The sequence below is a fragment of the Athene cunicularia genome, assembly GCF_003259725.1.
Source record: "Athene cunicularia isolate RWA chromosome 26 unlocalized genomic scaffold, athCun1 chr26_part1, whole genome shotgun sequence".
Taxonomy (NCBI): domain Eukaryota; kingdom Metazoa; phylum Chordata; class Aves; order Strigiformes; family Strigidae; genus Athene; species Athene cunicularia.
Window position 1 is genome coordinate 1,077,107 of NW_020799136.1, and position 18,840 is coordinate 1,095,946.

At 43.4% G+C, this 18,840-nt stretch overlaps 1 protein-coding gene across 3 annotated transcripts in view; it reads right to left on the reverse strand.

Annotated features, from left to right (window-relative positions):
* The window catches only part of ELK4 (ELK4, ETS transcription factor), a 21,928-nt gene that overhangs the window by 2,080 nt on the left and 1,008 nt on the right, over positions 1 to 18,840 (reverse strand). Inside the window, exons 2-6 of one of the 3 annotated variants that reach the window (XR_003399984.1) lie at positions 10,479 to 10,694; positions 8,143 to 9,066; positions 6,857 to 6,973; positions 2,143 to 5,786; positions 298 to 2,110 (exon numbers count right to left, since the gene is read on the reverse strand). Coding sequence is in view for 1 of the 3 variants with exons in the window: in XM_026864254.1 (XP_026720055.1) it covers positions 5,688 to 5,786; positions 6,857 to 6,973; positions 8,143 to 9,066; positions 10,479 to 10,694 (1,356 nt within the window). In the remaining 2 variants the exon portion in view is untranslated. Of the gene's footprint in view, positions 1 to 297; positions 5,787 to 6,856; positions 6,974 to 8,142; positions 9,067 to 10,478; positions 10,695 to 18,840 lie in introns of those variants that run through there. The other 2 variants (XR_003399985.1, XM_026864254.1) reach the window with 2 other exon arrangements.

Sequence of the window (18,840 nt, forward strand, 5' to 3'; positions counted from 1 at the left end):
AAAAAAAAAAAAAAAAAAAAAAAAAAAAAAAAAGCTCTGGAAAAACCTCACCAGCATGTGCAAAACATTTAAAAAGTGGCAACTGCACAGTGAGCTCCCAGCCACACGTGTGGTCACATCAAGAGTGAGTCCAGTCTCGGCTAAACGCATCGAAAAACAAGTTTTCAGCTCTCGAAGTATGCTTTTTATCAGATGCCTGGAACTGCTCCACAGTCAAAAGTCTTTTAGTACATTCTTTGGGAGGGGGTAAACAAAAATAAATTCTAGTCAGTTTTTTCTTTTTTTTTTTTTTTTTGGGGTAGAATAATTTATACGAAGCAGACATCTTGCTATCCCGAAAGGGAAATACATTAGCACACACATTCAAGAAGAAACACTGGGCCCTGCCCAGCTTTCTTACCTTGCAGGTCACTTTTTTTTTGTTTTTTTGCAAAGCAATGGTTACAGTCGGCAAAGCTGCATCCTCCAAAAAGAATCAACGTTCTGCAGTGAACATATTCTCCCCTTATTTTTGTTTGCTTTTTGTACAAAGGCAAGAATAATATCCCTCAGTTTGAGATCCACTAGCCACCCCAAACCAAAGCTTAGCCTTTCTGCTTTAGATGGCACCAAGACAGCCAGGAAATCTCAACAGAAGCTCTGTTGATGATAAACACAGATTGAAGAAATAGGGCAGCACTGCCATTACTGCGGCTTTGTAGCTCCTACATTACATCCTGATGACTAAAAGCAGGCTATGGAGAAAAGATTTAGTTCTCCTTTCAAAAATTATTCTCTGTCCAGAAGCAGCTTTTACAAAGGGCTCCTACACAGTCCATACACGAGCTGAGTGCCGTGTCCACAGAGGTCGGTCCAAGACAAAGCCTTTGCAGTAATAGTCCTCAAGGACGGTGTTAAAACAACTGGCACTGCATTTTATCTTTTAATCTTCATCTGGCGGCTTCTGATTTCAGCAGATCAACTTTAGCAGGTCACATATTAACCACCACTCAACTCGATGGCAATAGCTAAAGACCGCCACATTAAGCAGATTTGCTAATACTGTTCAGACAAAACGGCAGCCATTGCCAATTACTGTTTAATTAAATACAAATCAAACCATAAAAATTCCTGTTTAGGCAAGACATACTATACCTCATTAAAAATAGCTCCGAAGCAACATGATCGCGATTCTAATGATTTTCAACTTATCTGCCGAGTCTAAGATCCTGTGGGGCTGTTTGTTTGCAACGCCACGCTCTGTGATTATTGAGAAAAAAAATAAACGGTCCGTACCCACGACCTCAGAGGCCAGAGGGTACAATGTTATTTCTTACACAGGAGGACTAAAGAACGAAACAGAACAAAATTATTATGGACGCCCAAAACTCAAACATCGAGTTTTAAAATACCTGTCACCTTTGACAATGTTCCTTAACTACTGATGTAGTTGATTTTCATAGCCGACAATACCAAGATAGCCTCTTGATACAACACTGAGATGTGTCTTGTAAACAAGGATGCATTCAAAATGGAAGAGGTTAAATCGTAGAGTAAAACATGAGTACATACAAAACCGCTATAAAACGGTAGCAAAAGGTAACTAAAAGACGGGCGGACAAACCCCGGGCTGTCAGAACGGTGGGTTCTGAGCTCAGCACTAGACAAACGCTACAGAAGGGGATCACAGCTCTGAGCCTGCGCTGCCCTGAGAAACCACAGCAAGGAGCGAGGCTCGCCCTGCCCAACCTGCCGGCGTGAGGGAATCTGACACTCATGCATCTCAAAGAGCCGTCTAGAGGGCAAGATGAACGCTATAAAAAAAAAACCAAGAAAAATCTACTTGCTAGATATCTGAGGTTTGAAAACATATCGGAGGGAGAAATGATCCCAAACAAATCACTGAACAATCAAAGCCTTTCATATTATAAAGCATGCTCCACTATACCGAAGTACATGGATACTGAAGTCTTAGGATGCTCGAAGTTAAAACAATGAATTCTCAAATTCGAGGAATTTTATTACTTCCTGACCTATTGCAAAATGCAACTCAAATGTGCCAAAGACAGTGCATAGGAATTACATTCAGCCACCACTGCTGAAGACCGATTTCTGAAACAAAGATCTTAAGCTGCTGCTAAGGAAAAAAAAAAAACAAAACACAACACCAAACCCAAAACCCAAAACAACTTTCCTCCACCACCCTCAGGATGAGGATCACATTCTCTGAAAACAGGTAAGACAGAACAAGTATGGTTCTAGAACCGGAGGGTATTATTAACACATTTCTGCTTTCCACGGACCGTTTCTGCTAGCAGCACGTGTTGCTAGTGGCATCCTGACAGCTCAGGATCTCCAAAAAAAAAAAGCCAGACATAGCACACGCGGCCCCAGCAGCGCGAGGTGTCTAACTCTGCAGCACAGAGTACGCAGCAGCAGTGACACGTAAGAGATTTCCAGAAGCAAGACAGATGTTCAGCTTCCATGCTCACCCAGTCTAATCCTACCACCATCTACGAATTAACCGATGCAAATATTATCAAGCATTCAACAATACCATGGCTACTTCAGCAACACCAACTGTAACGTAATAAAATGTTTCTGTAATGCTGCGTTATAATTTTTTTTTAAACCGACACGGTACTATACCCATTTTACAGACTGCTACCATGATAATTAAAAGTGAGCCTATATTAACCCCCACTTTCCCTACACTAAATTAAAAACAAGTTGCAACGAGCTGCAAACTGCTCCTGAAGTGAGCCAGTAAGAGTATCAGCAATTCACAGAACCAAGCTCCAAGAAGTCACAGCGACACCGTGCTCTGTCAGGAATGTGATCCAAAAAAGCTGGCAGTTCTACACTTGTTAGTAGATGTGTGTTTAATGAAGCAGCATATATACAAGATAACGTTACCTTAAGTGGCCTGAAAGCTGTTAATGGAGAAAAGGCGAGCAGGCTGCTCCTCTCCCACCTCCCCTCCCCTCCCCACTTGCTTTCCTAACTGCCTCCTGAGATTATCATCCTATATGGGACTTCTATTTTCCTAGGCAGGTGCTTAAGAAGCAAAAGCAATCATCTCCTCAGTGCTGTCTGTCGGGAAGTTGGCTATTACCAGCTCGAAACCATCACACACGGGCTGCTTTTCCATGCTAACTCTCTGGGAAGAAGCTATTCCCGAAGGCGAGCGCGTATCTCATCAACCAGCTCTGGCACCGCAATCTCCCAAAACTACTCGGAGAAGAGCGTGAAACCAAGGCCAAGCACAACCGACAAGCGACGTCAGCGTTTGGTTCTCTTGCATACCTATGCTGAAAGTGAAAAAGTATACAAATAATTAAGTGCATGTGTGCACATACACAACTTTTAAACAAATACAACTTGGCTTTTCTCCATAGGGGACAAGGAAAGGGAAGCAATTAAATTGCAAGTCTTTAGTGCTCATTAATTATTTTTAAACTCTAATCCTAGTCTGCAATGTTGCTCTCAAGTCCACACACTTGGTGGGCATAAAATTGGCCAACCTAAAACAACCATTAAAAGTGCTGCTATTTATATATAGCTATATATATATTTTCTAGACCAGACTAATAAGCCATCATGCAAACCAGAAAATTCCAGATGCCTGCTCTTAATTATGATCTGCAGCTTGCTTTCTGCATTTAAAAAAAAAAAAAAAAAGGTCAATATTGCACATTGTCATTTTAAGAGCTGCTGGCACAGGAACTTTACCCTGCATCTGCTGATGTCTAAAATGCGAAGCAGTGTTATGCCTCCAATGTGACCAAACAGGAAGGCAGTTCACTACAGGAGCTCGCTCCCTGCTACCTCCACCAGAAGAAGGCATAATCTTTTCTCCCACCTCCCACCGGGCAGAGGACTTTCTGGATAAACAATGCCCAAAAAAGCAACTCCGTTACATACACCCCCCCCACCCCGTCTCGGATGTCATGTCAGGAACATACTAAGTGGTTTACATATTTCAATGCTAGAATATAGAAAGATAACATCACTGCAGTAAATTAAGTCTTGGGTATTGTCACACGCTTTAAAGTGAATTCAGAGTCTGCAAAAGTGGCAAAAGGAAAACTCGGGAGAGCTCGAGTTCACCACTTATCCATAAAACAGGTGCAATATATACAGCGTACACTGTCAGCTCCTCTTGCTGTAAAGGTACAATCTTCCTCTGCTCATTAAAACTTTGAAGACAGCCAGTGAGGTTGCCAAAGCAGAGAGAGGGTCTCCATCTCTTTTCTAATGGGTATTTTACAGAGAAGATTATCTTAATTCACCAACTCAATGTACACAGTAGCAAAGAGAAGTTGCTGCCTGACACCAGATGCCCCAAGTGGGGGGGCACAGGGCCCAGCACCCACAGACCACGAGAGCCACCCAGCCTCTGAGGGGCCGTGAGAGGAAAGTCTCTCTTCTTTCATTCCTCAGTTCTCTTTAAAGGCCCCCTGAATTGTAAAAATCCTAACTCCAAATTTCCTTTCATCAGTGTTTCAGCTGGCTCTGGAACCTAATCTCGTATTAACCTGTGCACACACAGCCACCAAGAAAAGGAATGCAAAGCACAAATTTACAAGAAGGTTGATAGGCTGTGGTACCCCTCTCAGGTAGCTGTACACACCGAGCCTTACTTAGTTTGGATCTGAGTGCTTCCTCAAATTAAAAAAAGCAATAGATCTAATGCAAAACTTGAGATAAGAGCTGGTAGGAGAGATGCTACTCCCCTTCAACTGTGGGCAAAGAGCAGTAACGCTAGTGCTTGGACGTTAGTGTTCTCACCCACTGTCTGGGTCTGAAACTCCAGCATCGGGCAGCAACCTCGCCGAATACAGACACACCCTCAAAACCGCGTGTAACATCCACCACCCTGCCAATCTTCTAGCAAGTGAGATTACAGGCTTCGTAACAGGTCTCTGGCACAAGAAATGTTTGGACTTGAGCATTCAAACTTTCTGAGAACTGAAAGGAACCAATCCCACCATTCATCTGTCTCCAGACCTCGCCTCCTCAGCCAAGGGAGGGCGGGGAAGCACCCAGAAGCTAACCAGGTCACTTCTCCGAGGGGCTGGACTGTCGGTAGGCGACGCCATTCAAAAATTGTCCGTATCTCAGGAACGCAAACATTTGAATATTCCTTGAAAAAATTTCTCCCTGCAAAAAGACAAGATGTTTTTACAGCAGAAAAGACGCGGGCTGTTTTGTTGCTGCAGAAGTTATCAGGCCCCAAGGCAAAGCTGAGTGCACACACCCCTTTCCAAAAGCATTTCCTGGAATGCCAGCTTCTTTCATGATTAGATTTCTTCTTGCCAAGCACAGGAAGCAGAAGAACAGAGGGGTTTTTCCAAGAGTCACAGAGAAAAGACTTCTCTGATAGGGTTTACTGCAATCAGTGCAGACTCAGTTACTGCAACACCAACTGAAACTCCCTTTAACCATAGTGAAGTCTTCCAGACCAAGGAGGGAAGAGGAGAGACTGGAGCTTCAGCTCCTATTAAGGCGTTTGCATATACATTCCCAACCTGGGTCTTCAAAAAAGGGAATTCTGCAAAAAAGGCATTTTATTTGGGAATGGCAAAAACTATGATTGTTGATAATCTCTGTGGAATTATAAATTGCTCATTTAAAAAACATGGTTAAATATAAGTGTCATATCTTTCCCTTGCTTTGCCAATACGTCCTTCCCGTGAGTTCATGTGCTATGTCTTCTGTAGATCGGGAGAAAACGGGCCAGGGGTAGAGGGTCCATCCAGTCCAGACAGAGTAAATGGGCCATGACTGTTCAGCACTGATGGAAACTAAGAGACAAAACAAAAACGATTAGGGAAGAGGCAATTTTAATTTACTGTTCCTCTCATACCTGTGCATGTGAGGAGCTCCCTCACAAAAAAACCCAATACAAAACACAACAAAGAAAAAAAAACCAAAAACAACCAAACCCTAAACAGTCAAAGAATCTTCTTGGCTTCCCCCCAAGTAATTAACTTTTTAAATGCCACAGCAGCTGCTGTAACCAGCCTCACCAGGGTGTAAGCTCTGCACTGAACCCATAAGTGACTTTAATACGGGTTGTTGGGAAACCATGGTCTAAATTGTTCCTCAGTTAATTATCAGCTATTTATAGAGAAAAACCTCCAGCATATTTTCAGACCTACTTGTTTATTTCCTATTCTCACGGTACATATAAGCTACTTCCTTCATCTCCATGGAGATGACCGATACAAACCCAAAAGGCAACTAGTTAAATTTTACACCTTGCCTAAGCAGACTCAGGCAACAGATGTGGTTGTTCCAATTCCAAAGTGGAAGGTGAAGGAAGAGCACGAGTAATTACAACTTAACGATATATTTTTTTTTTAAATATAGGGGAATTTTTTTCTCATTATTAGTTAAACAAAAATATTTATTAAAAACAGTGAAGCTGAGAATTTCCAAACAGAAGACACAACACAGAGGTCATAAAGAACTGTGCTACATATTGCCACAGAGATCACACACACCATCTTCCTTCTTACTAGCGATGACATTTAATGAATATCTTTCAACGGAAGAGACTGTTAACAACTTATTAAAACCACCAGTACCATAGCAAAATTCAATTTCCACAAAATCTCAACCCCTGAAGTTACAAGGAGCCTGGAAGGACAGACCAAAATCTAACTACAGCACCGACTGCTATTAATTTAAAACATTTCTGAAAAACCAACATTTACTATACCCTTAAATAAAACTGGATAAACACTAAAGTTAAACACTCTCAAAAGCTGAAAGAAGGGATAGAAAATCAGTATTTGGGCTGATTCCTGCAGGTCTATTGAGGAAGGTACTGAAAAGCACAGAGAGATTGGCTAAACTTGCTGGGACTTACCTGAAAGAGTGTGTTAGCACCTTGCAACCTTGCAGGACTGAGAGGAGCAACTGGGCTTAGCGTACTCCAGAAGTGAATACTGGAGAGCAAGGGACTCGGGGTCAGCAAGATGGGAGTCTGCAAAACACAGGAAGACACTCAGCTGTGCGAAACCTGCGCCGTAAATAACACAGAGCACGTGGAAATCCTGCCCCTACAGCTGCGGAGGGCTGGCTCCAAATTTCAGGAACTCCCATTGCCTCCTTCTGCCTCCTCCCTCCTCCTCCTCCCTTCAAAGCCCCCAGCAGCAGCAGGCACCATCCGGCCCTCCCTCCCCTCGCTGAGCAACTGGCTCTTGTTTCCCAGCAGCTGCCAAGATCCCACAGCAAACCAGTTCCTCCTGCAACCCCCTGCACAGCACTTGCAAGGGACTTCGGAAAACTCAAGTCTATGAATTGAAAAAGAGCAGACAGTGGGCACGCACACACGGTCCGGGTGGCACTGAGGACGTAAGCCACCACAAAAGACATCGACATCCAGCTTCTGAATATTCCAGATGTTCCAGGTTCACGGGCCAAACACTGCACAGGGTGCCAAAAGAGCAACTCCCCTTGATTTTTATTTTTTTTTCCCCCCTCGTCTTCAGACATTTCAGTTTTCAGTCAGCAGTTTCCCTATGGTTTCTCTCTAATTCCAATTTATTACAGGAAAAAGATTAAATATATACAGAACAATTGAACAGCCTAGTTGGATTCAGTTCTCTTCCAAGTTTTCCATGAGGCATAAAAGCTTTCCCTTCCCCCACAAAGATAACAACCAAATTAAGCAGCTGTTAAATCACTATACTCTGGTCTTAAGTAAATGGCTACTAAATGAAGCAAAAGAAAGCTGCTACACGGACACCTTCGCGGTTCTCTATCTGTAAAACATTTTCAGAATCAGCCTGAAGGATAAGGGCAGCGTTTAGGGGGTTTGAAATAATTCAGTATCGCCCTGGCAAGATTTACAAAGGACCCTGCTGGTGCTGGTTTGGGTTTTGCCTCCACATGCTATCACTGACCCCACGTGTACAGCTGACGTACCACTTGGGCACACTTTGGGGTGGAAGCTAATACAGATTATGGAATAAAATTTATGTTTTATAAAAAAAAAATGGGATTGACATCCTGAGTTTCAGAACTCCAAATACAAATCTACCAACTATTCATTTTCCACTTGCCTTCCTTTACTGTTTTAAAATATAACATAATCACTATTGTTACTTAAAAAAAAAACCCAACCAACAAACAGGAAGGGAATCGGGTTACCTGAGAGAAAAGTGCTGGAGTAAGAGAAGCAGTTGGGAGAGAAGGACTCAGAATCCCCAGCGGACTTGGATCGCTGCCTGTAATGACGAGGGTAGGAGCCAACTCCAGCCCTTTGGGTTTTTTAGATCTGGAGAGGTGATTGGCAAATTCCTTCTCCAGCACAGATGAATCCTGCTCTTTGGGCTCTGGGGATTGGTGCTGAAGGCTCTGAGCCTGCTCCAGCTGCTGAGAAGTCACGGACTCTATGTCCGTGTCAATGTCCAGGTCAGGATTAGAGCTCAGGGGCGGCGACGGGGGTGTGGAAGGAACTTGCAGAGTGGGAGAAACTGAGGATATGGGTGGAGTTGGGGTGAAGCTGGTGGTTAAGTTTGGCAAAGGTGCTGGAGCTTCAGGGACAGTTAACTTGGGTAGAACAAGCGTCTCCAAGGTCTGGAGAGTTTCTTCTGATCCCAGGGGAAGAGAGGATGCGGTTGAAGTGGCAGAAGCAGTGGAAGTGGCAGGGACTGTCGAAGTGGTAGAGACCAGGGGGACAGATGGAGGCTTTTTGGAGGGCATGGTGACAAATTTGATGACAGAGGGTGTTGGATCCTGAGCAGGTTTCTTCTCTGACAGCTTCTCAGCTGGATTCTCAATCTTGATGGACCTGAAGAGTTTTACGCTGGAAGAGTTCAGGGAGTTCAGAGTAAAAGAGGAGTACAAGCCTGAGTGGATATAGTCATTGCGGCTGGAGGATTTAGCACACGTCTGAGACTTCTCCTTCCCACAGTTTTCCACGTCCTTTGGAGCACTGCTAACTTCTGCAAAACCAGTCACTTCAGGGTCTCCTTCTATACGGCCCACGACAAGTGGATCCATATTTAAAATCTCCGGATAAGAAACAAACTTGTACACAAACTTCTTACCATTCACTTTTTTAATGATATTCTGTGGGCAAGAAGATACATATATTTAGACCTTCTTCAGATTAATTTTCTTCCTACAAACACTGCCTAAAACGGACTGAGGAATTACAGTCTGTAATCTTTCATCAAAAATTGTTTCTTTTTTCTTTTTTTTTAAAAAACACCCTGCATTCTTGTCATTCAGTTACTCCCAAAGTATCATTTCCAGATCTCGCAGACAAAACACTAAAACAGGTGAGCTTAACCTAACATTAAATACACTAACAGCAGCCTTAAAACTGCCCAGCAGTTCTGTTTAACATATTTTAAAAGATCAGCTAAGAAACAAACAAAAAAAAAAATACAAATTGCCCCCATCAAAGATCACTGACCCGGGTACAGTAAGCGTCATCTAACAGGAGAACCTGCAGAATCAATGCTTACAGGTTTGCAGAATTCAGAGCTAGTACTTCAAATCAAACTACCTTTATTCTTAATAAGATGAGTGGCTGAACGAGTCAGCAGAATGTAGGCTAATCAGCTATTTCAATACCACAAAATAGCATATGTCAAACTTGTTTTGCTCCTAAGTGAAATGCCACACACAATCTGGATCGAGGAAGATTTTTATTTATCGTACAATTATTATTGCGGAGACCTCTCAGTACAAAGTCAGATTTGCGTCGCCCAATGATAAACCCCAAAGCAACAGACCACCTGCTACAGGCTGACAGGTTCCTCAGGAACTCTGGTTTATTTTTTTCTCTCGTACACCCACACAATAACAGTTGTGGGATAAACGGCTCATTGAAACGAAGGTAAGAGTCCCACACTGCGGTTCTAGTTCAGCTTTCTGACACTACCTGTGCACTAATGAAAGGCTCTCCAAGTTATTAGAAGACATTCGCTAAAGAAGAGAAGATCTTACTCTGCTGGACCTAAGCTTGCTGACCCCATTAGAAGTGCAATTCTGAGAACATGGAGAAAAAGAAAAATACTTTGGGGCTGCTTCATTGAAAATCCTTAGTTTGATAGCCCCTACGTGGAGACAACTGCAGAAAAGAGCTCCAAGTGGTGCAATATTCACCAGCTCAATCATCATTCTGTTGCTTAAACCGGAGTGCTGAGGATTTTAACCCTTGCAAGGGCACATCTTTTTGGAAAGGGGATTAGTATTCAAAGACAAATTTGTATTAGCGAAGACGTAAATCAAAGAAGATAAAATTTTGCACAAAGCTATCTTGAACCTTACAAAATAACCACTGGGGAGGAAATGCAGCACAATGATAAACGGAAGAAAAAGCCCTCTAAACATAAACTAGTACACCTTACTTAAGTCTGGGAGACAGAAGTGACACCTATCCCCTTGAAGAAAAGGAAACGGGAAACAAAGCTCATTAGGCAGAAGCTGGTAAGATGGATAAGGATTTGAGGTGGATTTACAGACTTTGTTACCTTCACATAATAGTATCTGAGAGCACGGCTGAGTTTATCGTAGTTCATACTGGGCTTGTTCTTGCGGATTCCCCAGAGTCTGGCCACCTCCTCTGCCTGCAGCAGTTTGAACTCCCCGTCGTTGGAGGTCCAACAGATGATATTCTTGTTCTGAGGCTCTTGGAGGAGTTGGAGGAGGAACTGCCACAGGGTGATAGCACTGTCCATAGCAGTAAGCTGAAATTCAGAAAGGCAGATAAGAGGCAACAGATTAAGAACAGCACATTTTCTTCGTCTCCCTAGAAGGGGGTAATGGAGCAGAGATGTTATTTCCAAAGCCAGCAAGAGTAAAAATTATTAGTCACCAGTCGTGAAAGATGTTCCCTGCAGAACAGAGAGGCTGAGAGCCAACTGCTGTCGTCTCCTCCCACATGTCAGTACTTTTCACATGGGTTATATTTAGCCTCATTTAACTAAATCAGGTCACTTTGGGTAAGTTGCAATGAGTCACTATCCAAAAAAAATTTTTTCTAAGTTGTTCCATGTTCACCCACTCCGACTTGTACTGCTTTAGGAGAAAGAGCTCAGGTACACCCAGGTAAAAACCAAACCACCCCCTCGCCTCCTCCTTTCCTTACCTGCACCCACCTCCAAGCTGGGTATCTTCAAGAAAACAGAGCAGATCAAGTAACTGCTTCAGCTACGTGAAGATGCCAGTGCAGAGCAACTCAATTTTCCTTCCGTTCACATTTCTACCGCTCCTTTGTGAGCAGTCCTCTCAGTCAACCCCCAGCCTCCTCTCTTTCGAATCTTTCTTTTCCAGATATCACCCCTGTCTTCGCTTTCATGTTCACTCTCTTAGAAAACAAAATGATTTCAAATGCTCCCTTCGCTTTTCTCTTGATTCCTGCCACGTCTTAACCTACATCAACCATTTAGGCTGAGACTTTCTAGGACTAGTATCTGTCAGCTGATTCATGCACTTCCAACATGGTTTTCTTGCCCTGAAGCTGCCGATGTATAAATTCATCCAGGACAGACCAGGCAGCAGAGAGGACATTTTTCCTTGACCATACCCAATTACACAAAACAGTACTTCCACGGATATTTTTAAGCAGAATACTAATAATCTTGTCTGCACGTGGGAAATATAAGATACGCTGTGAATTAAACCAGATAAAACGATACTAATTCAGCATCCCATACAGATTCTCTTATTCCAGAACAGAACAGCTTCTATTAATGCAGCTCAGACTTCCTCCAATGAAATAAAAACAAACCCAGCCACTCTGGAATAAGAGCCATCACGCGGAATTACACCAAAAATGTTCTGATGTGTGTAACTGCTGGATTGTTGGTTGTTTGGGTTTGTTTTTTTTTTTTTCTCCTCCCCCTACACAGTCAAACCTCAATAAAAGGCAAACCTAAAGAGCACAGGGATTTCCATCGGGGCGAAGCTGCAGCCCGAGCGACCAAACGCTCTTCACAAGCAGAAGCTCCAAAACGAGAAGCGTCAAAGTCCGACTTCAGCAAGCAGGCCCCACGCCCGTATTGTTTGAAGTCCCTGTATACGCAGGGATGGATAAGTTTAAGATTCAGTCGAGACTGCCAGTTCATCTTTGTTCCCAAAGCCTTTTATTCCAATCTCATTACTGCCCAGCACTTACCCAGCCCTATATAAGGAAGAGAACGGTCTACATGTCAGAGCTTCAGCATTTAGTCAGCCCAGTAAAAGGATTACTGCTGACAGTTTACACAGGACTGCACATTCTGATTTAAATAAGGTGCCCTAGGGCAGGTACTTTTTTTGGGCACAGCCCACTGCATTTAACCTATTTTTAAGAATACCTGCCTAATGGCGTGCTTGCATGACTACACAGGGATGTTACATTGATCAAGTCAGTTAAATTGCTGCAATTACAAGGAACAATCTCAAAATGAAGGACACCCACACCACCTTGTTATGCTGGCCTAAGGTGCTTTCCTTGGTAATTACTGTACGCATACAACTCCATGCTTGCCCAAATTAATTGCTGGGTACTCCCAAGAAAATATCAGCTGCCGAACACAGTGCTTTGAGACTCTTCCCACACTGCACCGTGGCACGCCAGCTGAACCATACGGGAACTCGGGGCCAGGCAACCACATTGAAACTCTTCCAGGACTTCTCCTCCGACTCGTATTCGCATTTGCCAATAACATTTCATATCTGCCTACTGGCAACGCAGAGGACGCACACGCCACGGAGCATCGCAAAGCGGAGCCTCATTATCCTGTCAGGATGATGCACATGCATGGGGTGTTGTGTAGACATAAGGACTTGATTCTACCATTCTGCAGAGCTGTCAATACTGGTGATATGTGTTAACAGAGAAAGAGCAGGAAAATGAAGTTGAGTGATTATTCCCACGCTACATTTATCTACAGCACTTTGAAAACCCATAAGCAGCACTGCACCAAATAGCGCTGACTGATGCAATGGGAGGCAATCACATCGAAATTAGATTAGCAGCAGAATTTCAGAGTGGCAAAGGCTTTTTTTTTTTTTTTTTTTTTTTTCCCCCTTCCTCCTAAAATTCCATGCAGATTTCACCCCAGAATTTAAATGCTATTATTTCACGGGGCTGCTTCCCTTCAGCAAGAAGTACCTCGCTGTTATCTCAAAGCTCACCCACCTCTGCGGCAGCCAGGCGTTACTGCCTAGGTCAGAGCTGGTTCTGAATCGAGCTGGAGAGGCACAATGCTGAGACACCAGCACGAAGTTCAGCAAGAGAGGGGATGTGTGGAGTGATCAAAATGATGGAAGATACACATTTTTTTTTAAATAAAAAAATAACCTTTCCCAGTGATGAGCTGTGTTGTTCTGAAGAGCATTTGCCAAAATAAATTTAAAAAAAAATTAAAAAAAGAGTTCCTGCTACCTTAATCCCAAATACTGAAGCCTTCTGGCTGGAAGGATCCTTCTCCCAAGGGCAGTTACAGACCGGACGAGGGTGTTAGATTGATCAAGCTACTCCTGATATTTCTGGTATTTACAGGCTTCATGGTTGTCATGATTCCGTCCATCATTTGGTGGATACACTGCACATCCTCAGCACCCTCTACTTTAAAAAGTCTTATGTCACACATTAACAACAGGGCAGAAAAGTTTTACTTATTCCTTGGCTGGCATAGAATGGGAGTGGAGAGCACTTTGGAATTGTTAACGGATAGGTTATATTGCATATGAGAGAATTAATGCTCCTCTTTATTAAATATTTATTGCGCGCATCTAGGGGAAGCAATGGAGAGATACCTCAGTGGAACTGGGAGGAGAGAGTTTTTTCTGAAGATTATGCACAGACAAAGGGAAGGCCAGAAAATAACCCTCCAAACTGGTCAAAGCAATGGGCTCACAGGTGGGTCTTGCCACTTCAGAGTCCAGGAATAAGCTGGGAAAATGTAATATGTATACAGGAGACAACGTTGTATCATGAATCGAGACATCTCATTTAACTTTTTTATTAAAGTTGCTTTGATACAGCCCAAGACTACATCAAAGAACTGTTGCTTCTTCAGGAAAAAGCAGAATTAAAAAAAAAAAAAACCCAAAAAAAAACAACAAACACATCACACAAGATGTAAAATTAAAACCGGTATAGGCGAGATGTGCCGTTCTCTTTGTTCAAGAAGAACCAAGTAGCATGTTAAAAAGGTTCTTCCTTCTTCAGCACCTGGGGCACAAGGGGCGGGTGCCTTTCATGAGCCTTTACCTTGCAACCACAGGGGCTGAGCAGCGGTTCGGGCTCCTCACGCTACCCACGTTTTGCAGAACATCTTCAGCTGCCCCGGACCAGCTCTGAGAGAGGCTCCTGTCCACGGCACAGCCATTCTCAGGGCCACATACTCAAAATGCATCCCACTCCTGCGCTGACACTGGAAGGAATTCAGAAGATCCTCCTGTCCTTTTTATTCAGGCATACCAGCAAAGCCCACACTCTTCAGAGATGTTACAGGCCCACTAGTTAGAGAAACTAAAGAAATCAGGATGAGGACAGGAACCCACTGTCCCACTCCTACTCTGCACTAACAATAGTGAGATGTTACTTTTTCCTCACAATTTCTAAACAGCACTGCAACTTCTTTCAAAACTACGACTCCTTTCATGAAAAGGCATCAATCTCCTAGTACAGCTCCCCGTCAGCATAAAAAGCCTAGTAGTTTGATTGCTTTTTCTTCAAGATGAATACACCAATAATTACAAGCACAACACAGCAAACGGTCTTTTTGCTGAAGGTTATTTTCCTTGTAAGAGTCTACGGAGGAAGAAAATGGTCTAATTTGAAAAGACAATGAGGGAATTAAGCGGAGAGGCAATAGTGCTGCTTGTGACGACGGCCTTTCCACTTCTGCACCGTTTGAGTACGAGGCAAAAATAGTTGCTAGAGGCAGAGGGCAGTTATACTTTGTAATGAGTATGCTAAAATAGAGCACTATTATTGTCTTGAGATCTTCTCTGACGCCTACGGATGACCCTTGAAGTATACCGAGTAGCTGACAGAATTTGGCTGCAGTACTCTAAATACAAGCGCTGCAAACTTGAGCTTTCTCGCGTTGCTGCAGCTTCGGTTTAGGCCTTGACTTTACAAAGCCTTGAGTTCACCAAAGAGCCAGGACACGAGATATGTAGATATGTATCTTTTCCGGTGACTTCTCCTCGTGCGTCTGTGCCACAACGTGCTCCACGCAACCCCTTTGATTACAGAGCCTCAAGGCTTTGCATCTTCTGTGGTGGAGGAAGAGCGCGCAGGCGCCGGGTGGCGGAGCAGACCGGAGAGCAGTTTAGGAAGTGGCATGTGGTAATCTTCCCCGTGGCCAGCAGCTATACTTACTACTGCAAAACTCACTCGAGGGTTCATCCCTTCGTGCACTGAAAGGTGAGGGACACCTCGCTGTGCCCCAGCAGCCAGCCAGGCCCTGAGAAGGCAGCAGAGGCAGGACCAGGGCAGCGGGGTTCTGCCCTAACCCCCGTCTTCAAGGTCTTCTGGCAGATTTTCTGTGCTTGGACTCAACACCAAGAAGAGCTCGAGTCATCTTTCACCTCGATTTGTTCCAACAGCCTCTTACAAGCATCTGCAGCCTGATGACTTCTACAGATGGACTGAAACAAGGAGTCAGGTCTACAGCCTCGTCAGAACCCACACAGAAACAAGGGGTGGTGCAAAGGAAAGAAAGGACGTCACCCAGACGTTGCACAGCGAGGACAAAACCATCACTACCACATATTTAAATGGCAGGGTTACAGCTGTCCAGGTACCAACACAGAATTGACACCTCAAATGATGCAGCACAGAGGTAAACACAGAGCGACACAGAAACCTCAGATCACGAACACTTTGCTTAACAGGAAAAAAAAAAAAAAAAAAAACCAAACACAAACAGCAGCAACAGTAACTTGGAGATGGTCTCGGGGACCTCACGCTTAATGGTGCAAGTCGGATGTTCAGCAGGTGAGCAAATTTAAGTCTTTACACAATCCCAGGAAAACCGGACTTGCTGTGCAGACAACACGCGAGCACCCCACACACGCGCAGCGAAGCTGAGCTGGTTAGACTTTCCTGTGCAGAACCATTCCCGTGGTTTCTTAATAGTTTAAGATGGCCATGGTGTGTGAACAGAAGGAATTTGTAGACAATAACTCCTACTACATTGTGCAATATTCCTGTGGACACGAGGCCTTGGTAGTTGTTCCAGGAAAATAAACAACAAAATAACTTCGGCTGAAGGAGATTTTTGGAGGTCACAGGTCCAACTCTTCGTTCAAAACGGGGTTAACCTCAAAATCAGAGCAGGCTTTTTAGTGTCTTTGTCCAGGCAACTAAATAAAGAAACGGCTGCCCTATTCCTTTTATTTTAGTAAAGGGACAAAGAGGTGTAACACTGCTGATGAAGTATCTAATTCGGTGGTTATCAACACACAACCAAGCACCTGTTTCATTAGCACAGCACATACAATATCCCATTACTAATAAACCTTTCCTAAAATATTTTCAAGCTCCTGGGACTGCAATTCAGCTGAACCTTTAGGATTTTTTACTTTTAGGATTTTATCAATTTTGATTCGTTTTAGAAAAAGCCTGCTACCCAACACATATGAAACCTACTGTCCAAAAAACCATCCTCAGGGTGATAGTAACTAACTCCTGACGTACTCTCATGGTGGGAAGCGTGTAAGGGTATTTAGACCTTTTCCAGACCACACAGAGCACTATAAAAATACTTCAACTACCGTCACACTCATTTTGTTAGCTTACTTCCTAAAGACAGGTGAATTACCAGTTAAAAGCCTATTATATGTGTAAAAAAAAGTTACTATTTACAAGGAATTAAACTGGAGATTCCTACTTCTACATCTGCAACATCACTGTTAAATTCCAAACCCTGACAGCTGGTAACAGTGGTATACAAATGATACCTTCTCTGAATGCTAAAATCAGGCAAGAATAAGAAAAAAAAAAACCCACCCTTCAATAAATTCTTGTCTTCCCTCTTGGCTCTAGCATTCACCACAGTGTTGTTTCCAAAGCAGTCAGGAAAATCAGCTCGTTCTGAAGGAAAAACCATGTTATCAAGGCAGGAAGCTCCTTGGAAGGAAATGCTGGAGGATGTCCTCATGATAAGAGCTGCTCCAGAGTTTTCACTGCCTAATCCCGCTCCAAGTTTGACAGTTTTACTTACTTAAAACAAACACTGCAATAGATTTTGGGTTCCCGGCTCAGAAATCAAGTTACTTTACATGAAATTAACGGGTTAGCAAATATTTTGGGGTTTAGGAGCCAGTTGTTTTAGCTTTTTAACTCCTGTCTGAGAAATGAGTACTTCATTTTCTTAGTAAGCACTTTCCCATCTTGACCACCCCTCTGTATTAGCAAACAAGCCACGAAGGAGGACAGCAGCATCAGGATTCCCATCGCGCTTACAGCTGAAGACTCGAGTTGGTCGTAGATGAGTCAAACAGCTTTTTTTGGGTTTTTTTGAATCTTGATAGAGACGATGGTGCCCGCTTTGTTATCTAACATGGCTTTGACTAGCACACCCTGAGACTTAAAAATGTTTGACCTCCTTTAACGCAGCCAGTAGAGGGATTTCAAAGCACAGTCCATGGGCTTTCTCCAGATGTTACAAACATTCTGATCCTCCATCCCTGGCCAAGGATGACTGACATCCCAGCATAGCTAGCTTCATGGACAGCACACCTCATTTCCCTGCTTTTCTGTACTTGGATGACGAGTCTCCCTTTTCTACCTCTCCCTTTTACAGGATATGAGACCGAAGAGAACATGGGAAGGTTTAGGACAAATAAAATTAAATGCCTTTGAACAGTTACTGGGTTGGTTTCTGACACTGTTTTTTTTCCGAGTAAGGCATAAAAACACTTATTTCCCTGGAAGCTCCTCTCTTAAATAGATTACACTTGCTTCCTCCTTATCTACCACCACAATGGGCTAAGGGGAATGTTTACCAACAGCAGATTAAATCAGCTTCAATAGGCACAATGCCTCTGCTGAAATTAAAAGCATCCTCGCGTAAGAGTAAGGGGTCAGGTCTCTGCATCATGCTACGGAGTCAACCCTGAACAAAAGGTTAAATGCTTCATGTTGATCCTAACTTTATTATGAAAAGGAAGTCTCATTTAAGATGGAAAAGGTTTCCTTTAATAATGTTTATAATACACTCAGCCTGGTTGCTATGACGATGGAACAACTATTCTCTACAAACAGGCGCTAAGACCCTAAAAATAAACAGGCCGACAAAAATCACGAACACGCAGCTTTGTCAGGCAGGCTGTGCCTGGTGCAGGGATCATGTTTGTTCTGAATGTGATGAAGATAAAGAAATGCTAATGACTCCATTCTGCACCCACTGAACAGAGCCCTTGCCTACAAAGCGATTCCTGTATTTCTCAGGAGCTGCTACTTAAAAACATCACTAAAGCCAGAACTCCAGATTCCCCCCCCCACACACACACACACACACACCGGGACAGGCAGCAGCACATCCGAAGTCAGTCTGTGAAAATAAGGTGAGTGTTGTGAAAGCAGCACACAGGTACACGTATATATGCGTGTCTATATGCATATAAAATAATAAAAGTGTAACTGCATGTATTTGCATACTTTCTCCATGGACTCACTTATTGATGTGGGTAGGCATCCACCCATTTCACAAGGAGTACACAAGTATTTAAAAAAAAAATAGCAGCAGAGTCGGGAAGGGAAAAAAAAAAAAAGCAACAAAACACAACCACTTGATCTCCGTCTCTCGCTCGCTCTCACATCAGCAGGGAGAGGCAAAGTCAGTCAGTCCCGAACGGCGACAGCTCTGAGGAACACACCTGTCTCTT